Raw genomic sequence first — 20,772 nt, 5'->3', positions numbered from 1 at the left:
GCGTGGCCGTAGCTGAGGCCAGCACTTGTGGGAGGGAGAGGTACTGGGGGATGTGGCTCCCACCCCAGCTGTAGGAGCGGTACCCAGCTCTGCTGCTCCCATTTTTTCTAAGCACCACTGTTCCTGGCATCATCCAACCTCCTCCTCCTGGTACTGGCAGTGGCCTGGGAAGGAGGTGGGCTGTTCCTTGCCTGCAAAAATGATGGAAGCAAGGGTCACGTGAGAAGGGGAGGGTTCATCAGTCTTGGAAGATGCCAGTGGAGTCATGAAGACCCCTGAGATAGCAGGGGGTGATAAAGAAGGGGTAGAAATGAGGGCAACAAGAGATAGCAGCAATCCAGTTTTACAGTGGACGGGCAGATGTGCATATATGTTGTCCTGAAAGTGCTGCAGTAGAGGTTCGTTGTAGTTACTGGGGTGATCGGCATCAGTTTCTAAATCCTTCTCTGTATGTGTGATGTGAGTCTTGAGTGTGGGTAGGGTGAAGCGAGGCTTCTGGGGAAGTATGCTAGTGGGAGGCCAAAAATAAATTATCAAAAGAAAGAATTGAGAAATTAACAAAGCTAAACGGATGTATGCAGCTCCAAGAAAAGGGTGTCATGTTTGAAAGCATATTTTTGAAAATCCATTTGCTTAGTCATCTTACAGATAACTTCGCTATTTTTACCTTCTTTGCTCTGATGACACTTTGCTGTCTATATCATGGGTTTAGCATTAGCATTCTTTTCTAGAGTACAGGGAAAAATGTATCTGCTAATTTTGAGTTGGCTTTGTAGAATTGCTCTACCTCTTGGCTGTGAAATAAGTAAAATACTGTTATTAAATTTATTTTAAAGGAGCATAGCTGGCATTATTTCCCTCCTAACCCATTTTTTTTTTTAACCCATCTCCCATGTCTGCAATCACATTTGAATAGAGAATATATTCTCCTGCCATTTCAAGTGTAGTAAGTGCCGTTCCTTCAACTCCCCCAAACAGAAAAGTAGTGATGTTTGGGTTCAGCACAGTAGTCTACTGGGGAATGAATGCAAGATCAAGGACATTTGCAGATTTTTATGTCTTTGTGTTTGCAGGGGCTGTGGCATTGCTAGCAGGTTGCTCACAAATGGTGGCTTAGATTACCTCTCTTGCAGGCTGTGAAGATTTCATCTTGCCATTCCTATTTGATCTGCAAGTGGTGATGAGAGCTGTATACTCAAATTCAGAATTTCTGAGTAGCAGTCGGCAGTCATTAGGGCAGTGCTTAGACCCCAGAGGCTTTTTCTGTGTTTTCATCCTGTTTCAGTAACTGTGTCTCTTGTTATCTTGTTCCTGAATATTTTCTCTTGTAAGAGGAGACTGTTTGTTGCAACTGTTAAACCTCAAATGTCTTGAATCTCCCTTAGGGAAGAGGAGGAAAAATTGCTGAGGTTTCTGCGTAAGTAGACTATAGAAACACCTACGCGTCTTTCCCAAGTATACAGCCAGGAGGTATTGTTGGTGCTGTCCTAACCAGCCGATGGATGCTGGCTGGTTCAGCCTGTGATTCTTCCCTCTTGCTTGCTCGCTGTGTCGAAGGGGGTTTAGTGAGGGAGCTGGAGTTTCTTTTTTCTGTGACATGTGATGGTACTGGATGCCTCTGGTTGATTTTGTCAGAGCAGTGTAGCTAGGAGGTGTCAAAGGAAATTATGGATGTTTGTTCAGTCTCCTGGCTGGATATAAGCATGCGGGTTTTAGTGAAATGTGCGTTGAATAAACATTGGGTAAATCTCCTAAATGGAAACCGGTGTTGGGAGCTGTGCTTATCTTCATGGCAGGATTTTAAAAAAATGTTTGTAATGAGAAGAGTTTTGCACCCTGTGTTTGGTTCCCATTGGTTCAGTGGTTTGTAATGTTCCTCCTTGTGTTCCCTTTAAAGCCAGCCAGCCAGCCTTAGGAGAGGATTATCCAAGTAAAATTATCCGAAGCCTATGTTGCCATCAGAGTTCCTTCTTTCCCCTTCTTCCGCGGTGCCGGTGGCTAACCTGGGCCCTGGCGTGACCACTGCCATACTAATGTGCTGGGGTCCCCCCGGCCTTGCTGGAGCTCCTCGGTCCCACCTGAGGAGATGGGCTGGGCGAGTGGGCCTGGCTGCAGCAGAGAGCCGGTGGGGCTGGAGCCCCCAGAGCCCCTCGCTGGCAGCCCTGTCCCAGGAGGAGATGACTTTGTGCCTCCCCTGTCACGGCCTGGCCTGAGATGGGGATCTGTGGCAGGGTGTGCCACCATCCCCCCACTCCCGACGCCCCCTCGGGTTGTCCTACCTCCTCATCGGGAGGCCCAGGGGATGCGAATGTGGTGTTCCACACATAGGGCGGCTGTGGTGGGCCTGGGGGCACTGCCCCAGCCTGGGACATGGCTTTGGGCACCGGGGTTGGCTTTTGCGTGCTTTGGGACGTTTACCAGGAGCGGCCCTATTGCAGTGGTGCCCCAGCCTTGCCTTGCCGGCTTGTGCAGGGCATTTAATTGCACCTCTGCGCACGGAGGTGGTATTTCATAGCTGCCACGGGCAGGTGCTTGTGAAGCTGTGCTAGTGGGTGTGTAATGCAACCGGTGTCAACCCTCACCGCTTGCAGTCCGCTGCAGTAAACTGGGGCGGTGGATGGCATCACAGCTCCTTTGGGAGCTCCTCTACCCAGCTTCCCGGCCCTGCCTGCCTCCCTCCCTGCTCCCTGTCTCTATACTGGTCTCCCCCAGCTCCATCAGTCCTCGACAGGTCTGGAGCATGTGTGGCATTTTGGTGTGGTTGGTGTATCTGTTCAACTTGCATCAGTCAGTCGCTGTTAAGGCTTATAATCAGGAGAAAATCTCTGGGGCACAGCTATTTACAGAAAAAAACAAACCACCCTTCCAGACTTGCATCAAACAAGAGTTTTATTCTCATTAATTGAATTCCTCTAGAGCCTGATAACTTGGGCATGTTGAAATCAGATAAATAAAAAGCCTCCCTCCCTGGTAGCTATGTAAGCCTTTCCTTAACTCCCTGATCAGAGGGGACTAGGCTTTGCTAAGTAAGTAGCTGAAGATCAAAACTTCTGTGTACGTCTGCTCATTGGGAAGTGTGGGCAGGAGGATGCTCAGTGTGGTGTATCGGCAGAGGGTTTACCACCCCCACCCCCCCTTCCTTTCTCAGTTAATTGGAAAAGATTTTTTTGTTTAGTGACAAATGCTGTTTAGTCACCCTCAGACACGTAGTCTGTGTCTAGAAACTGGGACTGTGCTTTCTTCCAGACCTTCAGCTAAACCTGCAGCCCTGCAAAGGGGCGAGTCCGCTCTTGCTGAAGTTGCGGTGTCTTGCCTTTGGAGCATCTCTTGGAGCCACGCTGCCCCATCTTGTCACATGGGTGACAAGATGTGTTGCTCTGGGAGGCGGGAGGGCGTTTGGACTTGTGCCTGAGGTGTGGTGTTGCTGAGCTGATGCTGTAACCCTGAAAAAATCCAACTCGCAGCTTTTTCCAGACTCAATACATCAAGTGAGACTTGCAGTCATTAAGGTCATGTCCCTTTCTCCATCACATCTCTTGCGTGTAGTTCTTGTCTCTGTGCCAAGGGCTGGGGCCCCTCTCGTTCAGCAAGTGCTGTTGGTTAGTCCAGGGTTGTTCCACCCTGTGCCTAGATCACCCGTGCCATAGCGAGGTACCTGGCTTGCCAGGCAGGCTTTTGCTTGTCTTGGTTTTCAGCCAACACCCCTCTCCCCCTTTGGGGTCTTTTTGCTTTTCCCCTCCCCTGCCACCCCTGGTGCCACCTTTCTTCTTGCACCCTGGTCTTGGATTTCCTCCCACCCCTCTTCTTTTGTCAGCATTTCTGTCCCATAGCTGTTTACACCACTGATGCAGTGGCATCTGCCCCCACCCCCCCGGGACACTTTTTCCGCCCTCTCTCCCATCTCCTGGCCCCACCATCTGCTGCCTCTGCTCCTGCTGTCGTGCAGTGCCATGAAGCCGGCATGAGCCCTCTGACCGCATCGACCTCCCCGTCTGGGAGTGCTCAGCTCCTTCCCTCTGCCTTGTTCCTATAAACCCTTTAACTTCTGCTTTGCTGAATGCTGCTAAGGGTACTTTCCCTCCCCTCCCAGCCTGGATAGCCCTTTCTCCACCTTCAGATTTGCTCCTCAAACCTTAGTGACTCTGCAAAGAGGACTGGCATATAAATAAGGGCCTGCCTTTACCTGGGGGGTTGCCCTGTACTCTTTTTCCTTCTCTGTGCTTTTCACAAAGTTAGATTTTTCTAACCTTTTTGCTTGCTTAAGGATCCCAGCTCATTTTCCCTTGTCTCTGCCATTTGCTTTGCTACTCATAGCCTCTCTCCCTCAGTGCAAAGCTGCTTTATCCCCTCCTCCTTCAGCAGCTGCTCTGTCCTCTGCAAGCCCCATGGGATGCTCTGTCTGGAGTTCTTGCCTCCCAGCTCTCCGCCAGTTTAGTCTGTCTCTGTGATTTACTTCGCAGGGGTTTTCTTAATAGAGCCCGCTGCTCTGCGTCTGAGTCGTGATCCAGCGTTACCTTCCTTGACTTAGCAGTTGCCCTTGCAGTAACTGGGTTTGGTCCCTTTTTGGAATGGTTTCCTTCGTGTCCCATTGTGTTTGTCTTCTCCTGCTTCTCTGACAGAGCCTTTTTTACATCCTTATAAACATACCTTGTCCAGCTTCAGGTTTGGGGTTGGGGTTTTTTTGGTTTTTGGGGGGGGGGGGGGGTTTGTGGTTATTAAAGTGCCTATTCTGTGATGCTGGCCACCTCTTTGTACAGTCCTTGCCTCTTGATTTTATCCACTAATAAAAATTGGACTGGCTTCTCTCTGCTGATGTTACAAGATTGTATTTCTGTTCAAATTAAAATCTTGACCTCCATCTCTGGCACGCACTTGGGCGCATGTGCATGCACCTGAGTCTGCTTAAGAAATGTAAGCTGCAGCACTTCCTATCCATCTCTGCCTCTGAAATTTGTTCGGTTTTTTTGGTTATCTGCTCATACCCCTAAACTCTGAAATTATTTCTTCCTCCTCTCCCTGCCAAATGCAAGATGCTTGTCTTGCCTTTAAAAGCTCTTCTTAGCCTTGTTCTACCTTGTCTTTTCTAGCACTTCATCCCTCTGTGTGGTGTTCGATTCCCAGCCTCTGCCTCTCCTTGGCTTTCCTCAGGCTGGGTTCCCAGGGAGGGGTTATCTGATCGGGCTGCCTCATCTACCGCCCCTTCCTGGATAACCTGGCAGCCCTTTGGCCAATTCCACGCAAATTTGATGGGAGTAGAGAGCTTGGAGATAAACGAGTTCCAGCAAGTCTTGTGAGGACTAGGTAGCTGAGTTCGGGAGGTGGGAGGGGGGTGGCAGGGGACTGACGGAGGCCGTTTTCCTCAGGGGCTGTAGCAGTGCCTCCGAATGGCTGTGCCAGCTGTAGGAGAAGCTCCAGCTGAAGCTTGCGGTCTGGTCATTAGTCTCAGGGACAGCCTCCCTCCTGAAGGCATAGGAAGCTAGGCTTCATTAAGTCTCCTGTTCTTCAGATTGTTTGCTACAAATGGTGGCTTGGCACCCTTTTCTTCTGATTGGGAGGTGCCTGCAGCACTGCTTCACCTGATGCCTTGCCACAAGGCCTGTTAGAGACCCCCCCCCATCAGGATCTGCTAGCGGAGAGAGACCACGGCACTTCTCACATGCTGCCTTGCTCTCCCCAGCCCCCCGGCCTCCCCTGACCCATCTGCTGCCTGTCTGAAGGTGCCGTTTCACAGTACCGCTGAGCTGGTGGAATATCCCAGCTGCTTATGAAAAGGGTTGTTTTCCTTCATCCCCAAACCCCAAAGGAAAATGTGTTCTTGGTGTCAGAGTGGAAACAAGTAACTCTTTCCTTGGGTCATTCTTCTTTCGGTGCGTAGGGGGGTCAAGCATGGGGAGAGGAATGCGTATGTTGCCAGGAATAAAGGGAGTGGGAAAGCAAGACTGCTTTTTTTTTTTTTTTTTTTCCATCGCAGCTGGTACCTAGATCAGCTTAAGTGCATTGTGAAAGCACATTTCTAAACTGAATTTCCTGAGATGAGGGTGTTTGTGCTGCTGTTCATTCTGCAGGGGAGTGAGCGCAGTGAGGCTGCTCTGACTAGGTGCTTGGTGCTGAGCTAAGGTAAATAAGAGCCTATAGCGGTGGTGAATGCAGTCCTGTTGAAATGTCCTTCATGGAGCAGTTGAGGTTGGCAGGGACCTCTGGAGGTCACCTGGTCCAAGCCCGCTGCTCAAGCAGGGCCACCTAGAGCAGGTTGCTCCTGACCATGTGCAGACAGCTTTTGAGTATCTCCAAGGACAGAGACTCTACCACCTCTTGCGGTAACCTGTGCCAGTGCTCGGTCACCCTCACAGTTAAAAAAAATAAATAATAATTAAAAAAAAAAATTAAAAAAATAAAAAGCTTTTATTGTACTTTCCAGCTGGTCAGTCCCCCCTAGCGCATGGGGTTGTGCCTCCTCAGGGAGGGGAATCGTATGTATCTGATTGTCCTTCTTACTCGTTGCTAATAGTAATGCGTTACGTTCCCTCTATGCACACTCATTTATACCTTACTATTACTCTCAGTCTGGGAGGAAGAAACGCAAATGCTTCTGCATCTCTCTTTCTGTTTTTTGTTTTCCTTTCCAAATACCAGGAAGTATCTGTCCTCCCATTTGAAATGGGAGCCTTGGTAATTTCGTGACAACTGCTGATAGTCTCTGTAGCATGTCAAACGAATAAATTACAGTGTAAGGAGACGAAGAGTTCTGACATCTTAATTAGCAGTAAGAGGCAGCAGGTAGCTGAAGAATCTCCCTGGATCTGTGTCTCTTTTTCAAGGATGGTGTCTAACTGAATCACAGAGGTTTTGAGAGGCAGCATCTTGCTGGTGCTTAGTGAACAGAGGAGAAACCAGAAGAATCTGGAGCGGGGTGAGGACAGAAACTGTCTGCTGTTGCATGGCCATGCTTTGTATTCTTGTGGCACTTTATGTTGGGGTGGGAAAATTGTTTTTAGAGAAATGCATGCTTTTAACCAATACATTTGACTTCAGGGATAACTTAATTTGCTGTTTACCTGAAAGCTCTTTCTGCTGAAGAAGAGGTACATGATGGCAGCTTTGCCTTGCAAATTGGATGTTCTCCCATGCTAATGGCCATGGCTGACAGGCGCAAATGTTTCTTCAGCTTGCCAGAAGGAAGCGAGAGAGATTGCTCGTGGCTGCATTCATTTGTAGATATTACACTTCATAACTTCTTGCAGTGCTATTTTTATAGAATGGTGTGCTCAAAAGGGGGAGGGGAGCAGGTGCAGAGCCCATGCCTGAGGGTGCAACTGGGGTGCTGGAGGAACAATGTGCTTTGGGAGGCAGGGAGGGATGTGCGACAGGGCAGTATGGCATCAGCTCTTCAAACCTGTCGGCATCTAACAAATTCTTGTGAAGTCTCTCTCCTTAGAAAACAAGTGATTTGGGGTTAAGCAATTCATAGATGGTAACTCAAGAGTGCTAATTTGAGGGTTGAAAAGGAGATGCTCTCGCCCAGCCCAGAAGAAAAAGCATGCAAATGAAGGTCCTAGAGAACGCTGGAGTGCTGAACTCCTAAATGTCATCCTTACCAAAGTAAGGGAAAACCTGTAGTCATTCGGAGGAAGAGGAGAGAAGCCAAATAAGCAACTTTCAGGAGTATGGAAAGATGGGCCTGAACACTGGAGTTTCTCTTTGAAGGTGAAAGGAGGCACTTGGGCATGCTCCCTCCCTCCCATTTGTTTCAAATGCGGAGAGCGAGAAGCTTTGCTTTTCTTAAGGAAAAGCAAATTTTAGGGAAGGCAAGGAGCCAAGCTTCTGTGGATCAGAAGTATTTTGAGAGAACTCTTCATAAAGGCGAAGGAATTCCTTTAGTGACAGGCTGGGTAGTAAATGCTGTTGCCTTTTGACAAGGATAATGTGAAGGTGAGATTTGGGACTCTATACTCTTCTCTCCTGGGAGAATATTTTAAGCATCTGGGATGTTACGAAGTAAACTACAGCAGTAATAGGGGCATTCAGTTGTTTAATATTTGGAGGGAGTGCAGAGCATGCAGGAAAATGAAAAAAGAAGTGACATTAAAACATTATTGACTGTGAAACAAAATGAAGTTTATTATTGTCTGAGAGTGAGTGATCGCGCAGGGAATAACATTTGACAATTCTAAGAGTGAGCCTGGCTGTTGAACATGTAGGACCTGAAGACTAAAGGATGATAATAAAAAGAAATACAGAGGCTGCAGGGCATAATGAACTATGTCAGAAATTTCCTGCCTAGCTTTGTCGCTCAAACAATTTAATTTCCCCTCCTCTTGATAGGTTGGGTACACATACCAGCTAAGAGTTCAGCACTCTGAAATTGTGGTGATGCTTCGTAGCTTTGGTACTAGCATGACAGTGCTGAATCTTTTAGAGGTTTGGGAGCAGTACTAGAGACACCAGGGTAAATGGTGTGTCCACACATGTATTTTAAGGGCTAAAAGAACAGAAGAAAAAAACACACATAGGAATCTTGGGAGACTTTGCTTTTTGTGCAAGTCTATACTAAATCTTACGGTGAGTACCTGTGGTTACAGCTTCAAAGCTCAGGCTGGGAAGGCAGTAATGAAGCCATCACTGCTTTTCATTGGAAAATATAAAACTAGGCATCGCCTTGGGCATTCCAGCAGGCCACTGTAAATGCTGCTGTGTGTTGTAGTGCTTAACCAGACCTGGAACCAGCAGTAGTGATGTAAGTCACTAGGGCATGTATTAAGTGGGCTGTAGGAAAGAAGAAACTCCTGAGGATAAGACACGAAGAGCAGTGCAAGTTAGAAGTGCGTGGGCAGACCAACACTTCCTGCCTGCATATTCCCAATATAAGTATAATCTGCCAGGGAGCTTCTGCTTGTGTATTTTTTCCTGTAATGATAAGCGTAATGATGGTATGCTATACGAAGTACACGCTGACCTGAGAGTTGGAAAAGGGCTGGGAAGGTTCCGTTCTGACCTTGGAGGAAAAGAAATAGTTTATCAAACAGATTCACAGGATGGGCTCTATCTTAAGTACAGAAAAGAGAAGAACCTGTGGTGCTACTGGAGCTCTGTGCTGTTCTGTGGGGTTAGTCAAAACTGGTATCTCCTTTGGGAAATACAAGGATCTCGGATTATAAGGGACTCTTTCTCTCAGGATCTTTGCAGGAAAATAGTCAAACTATAATAAGCAGTAGGTGTGTTGCACAAAGATTTTTGAGCCCCCGACAGTTGTTTACCATTATGAATCTGAACCAGCAGGACAGTCAGCTCAGTCTTTCCCTTGTACATCAGCATGTGTTGTTATTCACCTTTTACATCAGGTACACCTTGATCCCCCCAGCTTCTCCAAAGCCTGTGTGAAGTAAGGAGGCTGAGCACCACAAGCTGCCGAGCTCTGGGACCTGTGTGCAGAATGGTTGCCCTGCTGCCCTGCCATCCTCCTTCCTTTTGTTAATGCAGGGTGGTGGTCTTTTCTCTGACCAGAAGTGTGGCTGGCTGACTTCTGGATGCTTGACTCTGTGGTTTTTTGGTAAGGCTATAGCAGATTAAAGAGTAGTTACAGACTTTAGTGCAGCGAAGTAACTTCACGTTGCTTTCTAGTGGGATGATGGAGAACTGTAGAACTGTAAGAACAGGGAGATCTTGTGTCATGCATCCCCTGGGGCAGGTTCGACTCCACCTGTGGTATTCCTGAAGAGGGTAAATGTTTGTCAGAGGGAGCTGTAGCGTGAGAGAGTTCAGTCTCACAAAGCAGTCTCTCTGGTACCTCATTTTCCTTGCTGCTGGGAAGTTAAAAATATACCTAGCCCCCATGTCCAACCTGAATCTCTGTCGTTAAAGTCCAAGCCTATTGTTTCTTGTCTTCTCAGCGTTCAACGTAGATGATGCATTATTCCATCCTCCTGCCAGCATTTTTAGAAATTTAAATGTTGTGGTAATGGAGATGATCCATGGCTCAAGGACAGACCACTCTAAGGTGGCGTTAAAACTAACGTATTCTAACAATGCTTAATTGTAGACACAGAGAAGGAACTGTTAGAGGAATGTGATATCCATGTAGTATGAGGCTTGCTTTAAAAGAAAGGGAAAAAAAAATCACAAGGGTAGATAACACTTAACACTGTGCAGCTGTAGAATACCAATGCCGTACTGTGGAAAGTAAGGAAGTCGTCTGTCAGTATAAGGACCAGATCTGAGAAGAACCAAAGGATGAAAAATGGCTCTGATCTTGGCGAGGGGGTTGGATGTCTGACTGGGTGCATAATTATAGCAGAGGTACAAGACCTCTTTTGCAGTCAGTACTTGGGAAGCAAGTCACAGGCCACAACAATCTATGGTGATTAAAAGAAATGTCACCTCTTTCATATTTATTGAAAACATTTTTCTTAAAAGACAGTAAACATCTGCTGTGGAAGTGAGCGGCTGCGAGATGGAGCAGCTAGCAGAGATGAGTGAAAGCAGTTGTGTTGGAAGAACAAAGAGCTTCATTGGCGGCTCCTGTCTCGTTTGCCCATGCTTTGATATTTCCCCACTGATTGTGATATTTCCATACCAATTATTATATAAATTGTTCCTGGCTGACCTCTCTACTTAGCCATCCTTAGTTGGCTCAGCAGTGGGAGGAATTTGAAGGAGGAATGAATAGCTTTTTGAGTCGGTTCGGGAAGGACAGTCCATGATGCTGAGGTGGTGGGATGGTGGCAGGAATGGAGGAGGAGGAGGAGGACAGGGGATCAGGCACCCTTGGCAGCACAACATCAAAGCAGAAAGGTGGAGGATAGGGACAGAGTCTTTCTGCAGGTGGCTCCAGGCAGCCTTTCAGTACAGTGAACTCTCTTGGCATGACAAAAAATACACCAAGCACAATACTGTATTTTCCCAGAATGAGGCTTTACAGTAATAAGGGGGGTGGTGGTACCACATGTTTTCTTCTGATAGCATTGTTTTTTTCCATCTGGCAGCAGGTTGCAGTGTACAGAGATTGTCCCTGCTGTGACTCATTTATGCAAAAATTAAGCTCAAACCTAGTTTTTATTTGTGTGCGTTAACAAGAGAGTTCACGGGATAGCAGGTGCATGTTGCTAGAAGATTGTTTCTGTTTGGTCTTGTCTGTTGGGGCAGTCTCCCATAGGGATTACATTCGTCTTCGGCCGATGAAAAGTAAGACAGCTGCCTGGGGAAGTGTTCTTAGTGGTTGGACAACGGTGGGCTTGGAAGAGCCTTCTTGAAATACAGCACTGTTTTGTGGATATCAATCCCTGCTTTTTTTCTCTGGATTCCACAACAGGGCTAAGTAAGGGGCTGGTCTTGGCAAGAGATGCCTGTATGCTCCCCAGGGGACAGAAGGGAGAGAGGAAGGGCCATCCTTTGGGAAGCATCATGCCTAGGGGAGACTGAAAAATTAAGCTGAATTAAGATGGAACATGAGCTTGGAGGATGTTAACTGTCCCTGAGCAACTCGCTGGAAGCAAAGACCTGTGCAGGGCATGATGCTCCTGTGTTGGGGTAGAGGAATGGAAACACTGAGGAGGAGCAGGCTGCAGGGGAGCCCTGCTTGCTGGGCCACAATTAACCATATGTGCCCTGTTACTTTGTGAACACAGCCAATGCACGAACTGCTGCAGCTCAAAGGCTGCTTCTGCCTGCCCTGCTGTTCCCCGTGGCCTGCTGCCTGTGAGCTGCAGGTGGTGGCATCGCCCCGCAGTGCTGCCATCCTTGGTGGTGGTGGGTTGCGAGTGTATGGGAGGCAGAAGGGAAGGAACAAATTAACAGCATCAGCTAATCAAGCAACAGAGCCCTTGAACTGGATGAAAATACTGTTCCCTTGTTGTGGGCGCAGCATCCTTTCCTCACCCCGCAGTTGGAGTGGGGTGCAGGTATGCCTGCTGCCTCTATGGCCCTGCTCCAGGGCTGAAGGCGCTGAGCACAGCCGGAGGAAGACTGTGCTGGCACCTGCCTCACCGCAAGCCTTGCGGTGTCTTGAAGAGCAAGGGCCAGCCGGGTGGGGAGCCTGGGCTCCTGCGCTGCTCTTGCCTGAGCAAGCCCCAGACCTGCTGGAGGGCAGCAGTTGCCGCAGCCTGTGATGCACTTGGCGCCTGCACCTGCTCTTGGGTTGTGTGTGCCCAGAGCATCTCTCAAGCTAGGAAGTAGACGCTTTAGCATAACTGCTCTTTAGCACTTGTGTCTGAATTGTCTTCATTACTGGGGACTTTCTGCCAGGTCCTGTGGTCTGCTGCAGATGCTCGTTTGTCATAGCCAAATAGGATTTATGTACATTCCCTTTCCCTTCCCTGCACACAGGCGCAGGCTCCCGCTTCAGTTCTGAGGGTATTTTGAGGGAACCAGTTCAGTTGGCCACATTCACATCGTGGCCATGCTTCTAGAGATGGCCGTGCTTCTAGAGAAAAAGCCACAACGGTGCCTTTTTTAGCTTCTGCTGCAGCGTAGCCAATGCGTAGTGTGCAGACCAGATGTGACCTTATGGCTGAAGAGTATAGCCTGCAATGACAGGTTGCGAAGATGCATGAGGACAGCTGTACCAGTTCAGACTAAGGTTCCTCCACCTTGCTCAGTATCACATCTCAGAAAGCTGTAGGCAGACAGCTATGAAATTTCGGAGCCTCCCGAACCTGATATGGTCTATCTATTTAGTAGTCCTCTTTCAAGTACTTGTCCCACTCACATTTCAATTTCCCATATCCACAGCATCGTTCAGCAAGGACATCCCCGGGTCTGCTGTGTGCAGCTGCAAGAACTGCCTCACTTTTTATAAACCTGCATCTGACCAGTTTTGATTGATGGCTCTTGGTTTTTAAATGGTAAACTGTTGATTCTTGACCATTGTCTCCATGGCATGCATATCAGTATAGGCCTTTACTAGCTCCTCTTAAAGCCATCTTTTTTCCAGGCCAGAGTCCTTCCCTGCTCCGTTATTTCTTACACAGAAGCCATTCCGTAGTGCTTGTCATCATTGTTGTTCTTCTCTGACACATTCTCAGAGGCACCTATAAATGGAACAAACAGTAGCAACAAAAAGAAAAACCTGGATTGTGTGCTGTGTATTTGCGCAAGGGACAGGGAGAGGGATCTCTGTAGAGGGATCTCTCTGGAAGTGTTTTCAGTCTAATAACTGTAGTCAAGGGCACAAAGTATTTTTTAAAGGAAATTTAGGATTAGTATTGTCAGTTATTGACAAATACTGCTTTAGAGCTTCTGAGGGAAGGAAAACTGCTGTAAAGCTGCAGGAGCAGAAACAGCCCCTCAAGCTATGTAATCCATTTGGTGTTCAGCACTGTCAGCCCTACGCTTCTGGAAGATATGGAAAAATAGAAAGACTTCTTTTTAAATTGCTCTCTAATGATTAGAGACCCACGATAATACTCCTAAGAGCTCAAGTTTCTCTTTTAGATTAAAGGTCTACTGGCAGTGATTATTGATATCTGAGATTACTTGATGCAACTTGCTGTGGTGCCTTTGGGTGTGGTGCAGGCATAACACACACTCAGAGATGGGGAGAGTGTTTGCAAGAGGTTTCTTGTCCTTCTGTCTCTAATTTTTATTTATTTTGGTGTGTCAGTACTGTAGCAGAGTTGCTGGGTGCAGAGCCATCCTTTCTTCCATTACGCTCACCTATCCCTTGGGATAAGCCTTGAATCAATATTCTCAGATACGATTTTGCACACCTGTTCTTCTGAAAGAGACTCGAAGGTCCATCTCTTTCCCAAAGAGTAGGTGTTCAGCACTTCCTGAAATGGGGCATCTTCGAAGTGTTTCAAATCCGGCACCTGAAATGACCACACGTGTCTGGAAAACCTGAGCTCTGAACGTCTCCTGGTAGAAAAGTCAGATCTTGCTGCACTCAGCTGACATTGTTGGGAGTGTGCAGATTTTGCAAAGATGAAGTGTACTTGGAAGCTGAGCTATGGAACTCCTGGGAGAGATGCCTGGCTGGCAGGGATGCTTGACATCCTTCCTTGCCTGTAGGTTGAATGGAGAGGCATTGAAGTCCTGGCTGTGGTGTGCCAAGGGAGACGCGAATGGCTGGGTGACTGACGTTGCATTTCCCCCTTGCCTTTCACCTGTGTTTCAAAGCTGCTTCACGTGATGTTTGCCATGGCCCTGAAATTTCCTGGGTGGGCAGATGTAGGGGGGATACAGGGACCAGGCATCTGCGGGTACCTGGGTCCTGCACAGTGCCTTTGGTGCATGGCCTTGAGTCTTAAGGGCCCAGCTGCACCATCCCATCTTGCTGCTGCTGCCTCCTCTTCTCCCCACGCGCTTCCTGCCTCCCAGATAGGACCTGGGAGATGCGTAAGCCAGCGGAAGTGTGGAGAGCTGCCTGGCTGTTGTTTGGCTTGCTCTTTGCTCAAAAGGCTGCTGACAGTAGTCCTCAAGTTCTCATCTGTAAGTGATCAGGGAATGCTTCCTCCTTACTGCGGGGGATTTGCTGCCTTTTGGAAAAAAACAGATGCACAAACCTATCATTTCTTATTAATTTTAACGTAGCTCTTGGCTCACTACCTCCTCTGTATCAGCCCTTGCATTGTCAGTAAATTATATTGGATTTGCAATTAAAAGCCAGCTGTGCCAGTGCAATACCAGCCAAATGCCACCATAACTGTCTCCTGGGCGTCCTAGGGGAGGTGTGGAGCATACAGCTCTCCTCCAGTGAGCTCTTCTCTCACTTCGAGAAGGCAAGATAAGAGTTTGAAATGGCATCTCAGGCACATTATTTTTGTTAATCAGAACACTTGCTTGCTATGAAGTGCAGATCTGTTCTTGATACTGCATGTCTGTGGATAGCAATTCCCAGAGCTTGAAAACTGCCAAACGCCCTTCACCGTGTAAAAAGTTAACTGTTTGAGGAAAAAAACCCTTGTAGCGGGGAATGTCTGTCTTAGGCTGCTTGTTTTTCTCCTTTCCTTCCTCAGTTAAAATCTTTTAATGGAGAAGTATCTCTGCTTCTGCTGCGTGGTTGTTTTGGTTTGGTTTGGTTTTTTTTAAGTGGTGAAGAGCATTTGTGCCCATCTGTGTCAGAGTAGGAGTGTGTGGCCAGGCAGGGGGAAGACCACTGCGGCTGTACTGTTCCCTGCCCCCCCTGGACATCCACCCCATGCAACCAACAAGCAGTAACTTGCTGCAAGTTGTAGCAAAACCCTGACTGTTTTGTCTTCCTTCCGTGCTGGAGCTGGGTAGGGCTTTTTCTACATTAGGTTCTTGGTCCCTCAGCTGTTTGGGCTCCTGGAGCTAGAAAGGAGAAACAAAGAGCTCTTTGGCTCTTACCTTTCTCATTTTTGCCTGGATCAGGAAGGTGTGGCGGTCCAGGGCAAGAGGGAATATGAGAGGAGGGATGGGATGTAGAAAGTGGGTCTTTTCCGAACCTGGAGCGGGACTCCAGGTTGTAGGTTTACAGGCAAGGTCCCAAAAACTGCCGACAAGGGAAGAAGGAAGCCCACGTTAGTGCTGGCCATGAGTGTGATAGGATTTGACATCTACCAAAAGGCTGTGTGCATCAGGGCACAGAGATCAGCGCTGTGGGTCCCTGAGGTCGTGATCTCACCAGCGAGCTGTGGAAGGGCCAATATGTGTCTCTGATAAAATGATGTATTTCAACAGGACAGATGGAAAACTCCTTAAAAGAATTCCTATGTAGAAAAACCAGCAGTGCATTAAAAGCCTGCAAAACAAGGTCATGCACTCAGCTGAGAAACACCTGAACAAGTGTTGTGTGTGCAACTTTTAATTCCTACCATTGCATGTTTGCCTTGTGGCACAACTTTAATTGTGCCATTGCGTGCAGGCTATCTGTATGCTGTAGCAAGGCTACATGTGCATACAAAAATTGTATTATGGGCTGTCTTTAGGTGTGCAATAAAGATCTTGCCCTTCTTGCTGCTGTAAAACCAGTTCACTTTAAAGGCTGTAGTATTTGCTTTGGCCTTTGGCCTTTAAGGGGTGAGAGAAGAGGCTGTCTGCACCTTAGATGTGTTAGTTGTCTCTAGCGGTATCTTTCCTCAGGATGAAGAGATTGGTACAGCAAACAGTGGGGGGAGTGTTGCCTCTGTTGTTCCTCTCCCTGTTCCTTTTGAACACGCTAGCTTTCCCTGTCCTCCCCTTAAATCACATTATTTCATAAAGAGTAAAAAGAAACATAATTTGGAGCAGCAGCAAGCTGAGCCCAAGTTAATAGTTTGAATTGCACTCCATCTGTTCAGCTGCACGGCCTGATGGATGTGCTGAACCCATTTTTCACAATTTGTTTTAAGCTGGTAAGAACCATCTCTCCTGGCTCCGGTCCAGGCTGGCTGTGGAGAAAAACTTCCTATCTGGACATCCATGTCCAGAGGGCAGGATTGACTCAGTAATCCCCAGATGCCGGGCTACCTCTTCCACCCGCAAGCTGCTAGTTTTTTGAAAGGTTAAATTCTTCTCTGGACTTGAACGTTGTCAAAAATTAGAGAGGAGGGGGGAAAAACCCCAAGGTGCGCGCACACACACACACATACACAGAGAGGATGAAATTTGCAAATGTGATTATGCAGGACCCGCTTTAAATCGGCTTATTGCTGTTTTATGATGGCAAGCAAGCAGTCACGGAAGCCAGGGTGATTGGCCTCGCCATTCGCGCATGCTGCTGGTAACTCAATAACCGATGAACACCCACCGTGGTCTCCAGACCTCGAGCCTTTGATGTAGCAACAAACAAGATAGATAGCTGTAATTTATCTGGCCCCTGGAGGGCTGTGCTGGTAATGTGCCATGAGCCCAAGGGCCAGCCATCCATAATCGGTGTAAAAAATACAGCAGGATCGCAGTCGCCGTGCTCTGGGATTGTCTTTGTTCTGTGCCACACGAGTCTGTGTGTGTACAACGTGTTGTACTGGGTCTTGATTTCCAGCAGCCAGGAGCGGTAAGTCTTAGTGTAACGTGCCCGCTCCCTCCCTTAACTTTAATTGGTTTTGTTACGTACTGAATATACTCCTTCCAAGTAGACTTGGGAACGCAGTGCCGGAAACGTGGTATTTCCCCGCATGCCTTTACAAGCGAAACAGACTGGAGAAGGTGTGCTGGGTTTGGGGGGAAAAAAAAGGGATTTTGTGGTAGCTGGAGTCTCCGGCGGGTTTGCTGATGGAAGGCAGGTGCTTACGGTGTTGCAGTTGGGTGGCCTGGAAGCCAACGGAGAGGGAGCATAGCATCCTGGATTGCATGTGGAGCATCCTGGATTGCAGGTGGGTCTGTCTCCTGGTGCAAAATATTCCCGACTGGGCTATGCCGGGAGAAGAGGGAGTTGCTGCCCAACCAGGGATAGTAGGTAGGGTTTGAAGACCCTAGTGATAGGGTTGGAAAATAGGAGTAGTACTGAAAACGAAGCTCTTGTCAGCTTGACTCTCTGGTTTGTTGCCATGCGATGCAGTACATTTTTGTGCCTGGATTCTTCCTGTTACCGAAGAAAGGTTTTCTGTTACCTCAACACTGGTTCTTTCACGGGGTGTTTTAACAGACATTTCCCTTAAGCCAGCAAAAAAACCTGCAACGTGGCTGAGGGGGTGCTGTGCCGGACTTTAAAATGGGGTGTGAGGGCTTGCCTTGCCGAGCACGGCTGTGGGAAGGGGTGGGATGGGTACATCTGGGGGGAGGCATGGAGGCTGCCTGTCGGGAAGTAACACTGGACTTCTCTCCTCCCGCAGGCATGGCCTTGGCCCAGCGGCAAGTGGCGGTGCAGGAAGGACCCCTTTACCGCACGGAGGGGTCTCACGTCACGCTGTGGTGCAAGGTGAGCGGCTACCAGGGCCCGACAGAGCAGAACTTCCAGTGGTCCATCTACCTGCCCTCGGCCCCTGAGCGGGAGGTGCAGATCGTCAGCACCATCGACCCCTCCTTCCCCTACGCCATTTACACCCAGCGTGTGCACAGCCGGGGGATCTACGTGGAGCGGGTGCAGGGGGACGCCGTCCTGCTGCACATCACCGAGCTGCAGGACCGGGATGCTGGGGAGTATGAGTGCCACACGCCCAACACCGACGAGAGGTACTTTGGGAGTTACAGCGCCAAGATGAACCTCGTGGGTAAGCTGTCCTGCTAACGCCTGGCTGGGGCAACAGGGTGCCAGCGTGTTGCACAACACATCACACACACACACACCTCCCCCCATGTCCAATGTAGTCCACATAAGCTGTCGGGTTAGGGAGAATAGGAGTAGAGAGCAGGCGACACGGTGGTATGAATTGCGGGAAATCACCGTGTAGAGACATAGGAGATACCAAGCTTTGTCTGCTAATAAGGCCCTTACAAAGTATTGGCACCAGGCAGCATAGCCAGGGAGAAGAATGTTTGAAGCCATGGCTGAAAGCAAGAGGGGTGCGGAGCTGATTTGCACAGCAAGAGTGGGGTAGGGAGGCTGCTGCAGATGACACAAGCTGCAGAGAGAGCTGTGTGCCAAAGGTGGCAAAATAGTGGAGCCATAACAAGTAGCACGTGAAGTGAACAGGAGAGGCGGTTGTTTTCAGGGTCTTAACAGAGGGTAGTGCTGCTGAATGTGTCCTGGAACCAGCACACTGATCAAATAGAGCTGCAGATGAAAGGGGGGGGGGGGGGAGTTTTTTGGTGTTGGAGGTTTTTTTTGGTCTGTTTTAGAAAAACCAAAACCAGGTTCTTTAAAATCTGGGGTATTTCCGTGGCACACGTCTGGCTAGCTGATTTGACCTTTTCAAGCTTCAGCTTGTTTTCTGTATCTCAAAATAGGATTGAAGTCTCTTAACTCTTAACAGCAGTGAAATAGCTTCCATCAAACTCTTTGGGTGAAGGACTCCTAAAAGAACTTCTCTGCATCAGAGATACCCCTTAAGCAGATTGAAGCCCACTGACAGCAAGCTTGCTTTCCTTAGGAGACATTCATGAGCCTACAGGTCTCTGGTTTGGAAAACACTTTGGCATCATCCAGACGTGCTAGCCAGTTAGGGTGTTGCCAGTGCAGGCCAGTGTTGACACAAGGAACCTGTTGTGAAAAGAGAGGAGGTGTACGTTTAAATCACAGTAGCCCTCCTTTTTTGGGTTGTGCTTCTTGCCTCCAGTTTGTGTGCACCTTGACTCCTTCCCTTCTGAGATGCCAGCCCAGCCACTCTCCCAGGTGAAGCCCCACAGCCTGGATGCAGGTGCTTATTTAGGTGCCACCTTTCCATCTGATGTCCATGAGCAGTCAGGATGTCTGAATACTCTTTTCAGGTTTGATTGATTATTTTTTTTTGATTTTTTTTTTTTTTGGTGTAGTTCTGTGATTTGCTTCAGGTGTCCAGGTTTGTGGTTCCCCCTTTAGTTTAAACAAGACTGAGTCAGTGCTGCTGCTGTAAAGTCATCTCAGGGAGCAAAGCCCACTGAAAACCAACACGTGGTGAAAAACAAGTGCCTGGGGGCGTGGTGGGGTTGTGGCGGTGGAAGATCCCAGTAAGGAGCTGGGATCCTTACAGGAGAGCCGCTAGAGCAGGTGAGAGTACCTGCATTGGCTGCTGGTGTGGGTGCACTCGGACCGGGATGCGGGCGAGCGTAGCCAGCGTGCCTGATGGCTGGGCAGTGGGAAGCTCCTCCGTTGCTCTCCCTGGGGGCTGGGGAGCCAGTGCCCTACTGGTTTTAACCATAGCTCAGCAGCTGCTTCCAGTGGCCAGCCCAGGGCTTGCTGGGTTTAGTGTGCTCTTGCTCTGTCCTACCCTTGCCACAGCTATAAGGCAGGTAAGATGTGGGACTCGGCAGACACCCATGTATAGTGCTTTGAAGACACCCGTGAATCATGCTTTGAGGACATTGGCTTCGGGGCTTGCTTCTGTCGGGGATGCTGAAGAAAATTGATCTAAAGTAACTTTTAGTGGATTAGTTAAATCACATTATGTCCCTTCATGGATGCTTGCGCTCAGAATTTGGGGCCCTAATTTGGTTTAGCTTAATTCATTTCTGAAAAGTCATTTCAGAAGCGGCTTAGGGTCACTTGCATTTTAAATGTGTGTATCTGCGTAGGTGTTTTCTGTGGTTCTACCAAACTGACCGAACCTGAATTTTTCCAGAGTGCCCCCTGTAATGACCTGCAGACCACAAGCCCGTACAGTGGGCCTCCTCTCTGGCTCCCATTCACATGAGCTGGTGCTGACTTCAGCCCCATCGGACCCTGAAGTCCTGCCAGGAAAATGGGCTCCTCTCATTTTTTCCCCCTCTCATTTTAGCTGTAAGCTACAGGTCATGGGTTTTCAGGCAGGCTTTGTTGCAGCAGACTATGCAAGAAGAGGTACACGGGAGCCAAATGAGAGTTATTGTTCTCATTTTCTCAGAAACAGAACCAAACTTTTTTTCTCTTTCATCCAGTTATGAATTTTTAATTGACTCATTAGATTGAGTGGCTCTTGTTTGGCAGCAGAAAAGCCTGGAGGGAGACAGGTTTGTTAGCATCTCTATTCTCTCTGTTTATGTGTGAAATGGATGGGTTTGAAGCAGTGTTGATTTTAGACTTGCTGCTCTGGGAGCTTCGGATTGTTGTGTCCTGTGGTTTGAGGGAAGAGCTGAAGCAAGAGTTTCTCCCCTTTTCACCCAGGCGATATGGCCCTGTGATGGGGGAGCTGCATGGGACACTGGTGTCTGCACTGGGATGTCTCGGCTTGCAGCAGAGCAGCTGGGATATGTCTTTGCTCCTGCCATCTGAGCACAGCTCTGCAGCTGCTCAAATGTGGTCTTGTCAGGTTCAAAGATGTGCTGGTTGGGCTTGAAAATCCACTT

The 20,772-nt window shown here is 48.4% G+C and overlaps 1 protein-coding gene across 2 annotated transcripts in view; it reads left to right on the top strand.

Annotated features, from left to right (window-relative positions):
* Window positions 1-20,772, top strand: part of IGSF3 (immunoglobulin superfamily member 3) — a 100,088-nt gene that overhangs the window by 10,195 nt on the left and 69,121 nt on the right. For both annotated transcript variants that reach the window (XM_056328730.1, XM_056328729.1), the window contains exon 2: window positions 17,706-18,083. In XM_056328730.1, the coding sequence (XP_056184705.1) occupies window positions 17,706-18,083 (378 nt within the window). The remainder of the gene's footprint in view (window positions 1-17,705; window positions 18,084-20,772) is intronic.

Source organism: Falco biarmicus, chromosome 2 (genome assembly GCF_023638135.1).
Source record: "Falco biarmicus isolate bFalBia1 chromosome 2, bFalBia1.pri, whole genome shotgun sequence".
NCBI classification, from domain to species: Eukaryota; Metazoa; Chordata; class Aves; order Falconiformes; family Falconidae; genus Falco; species Falco biarmicus.
Note: the sequence above shows the minus strand (reverse complement) of the source record. Positions and strands in the feature narration are given on the sequence as shown.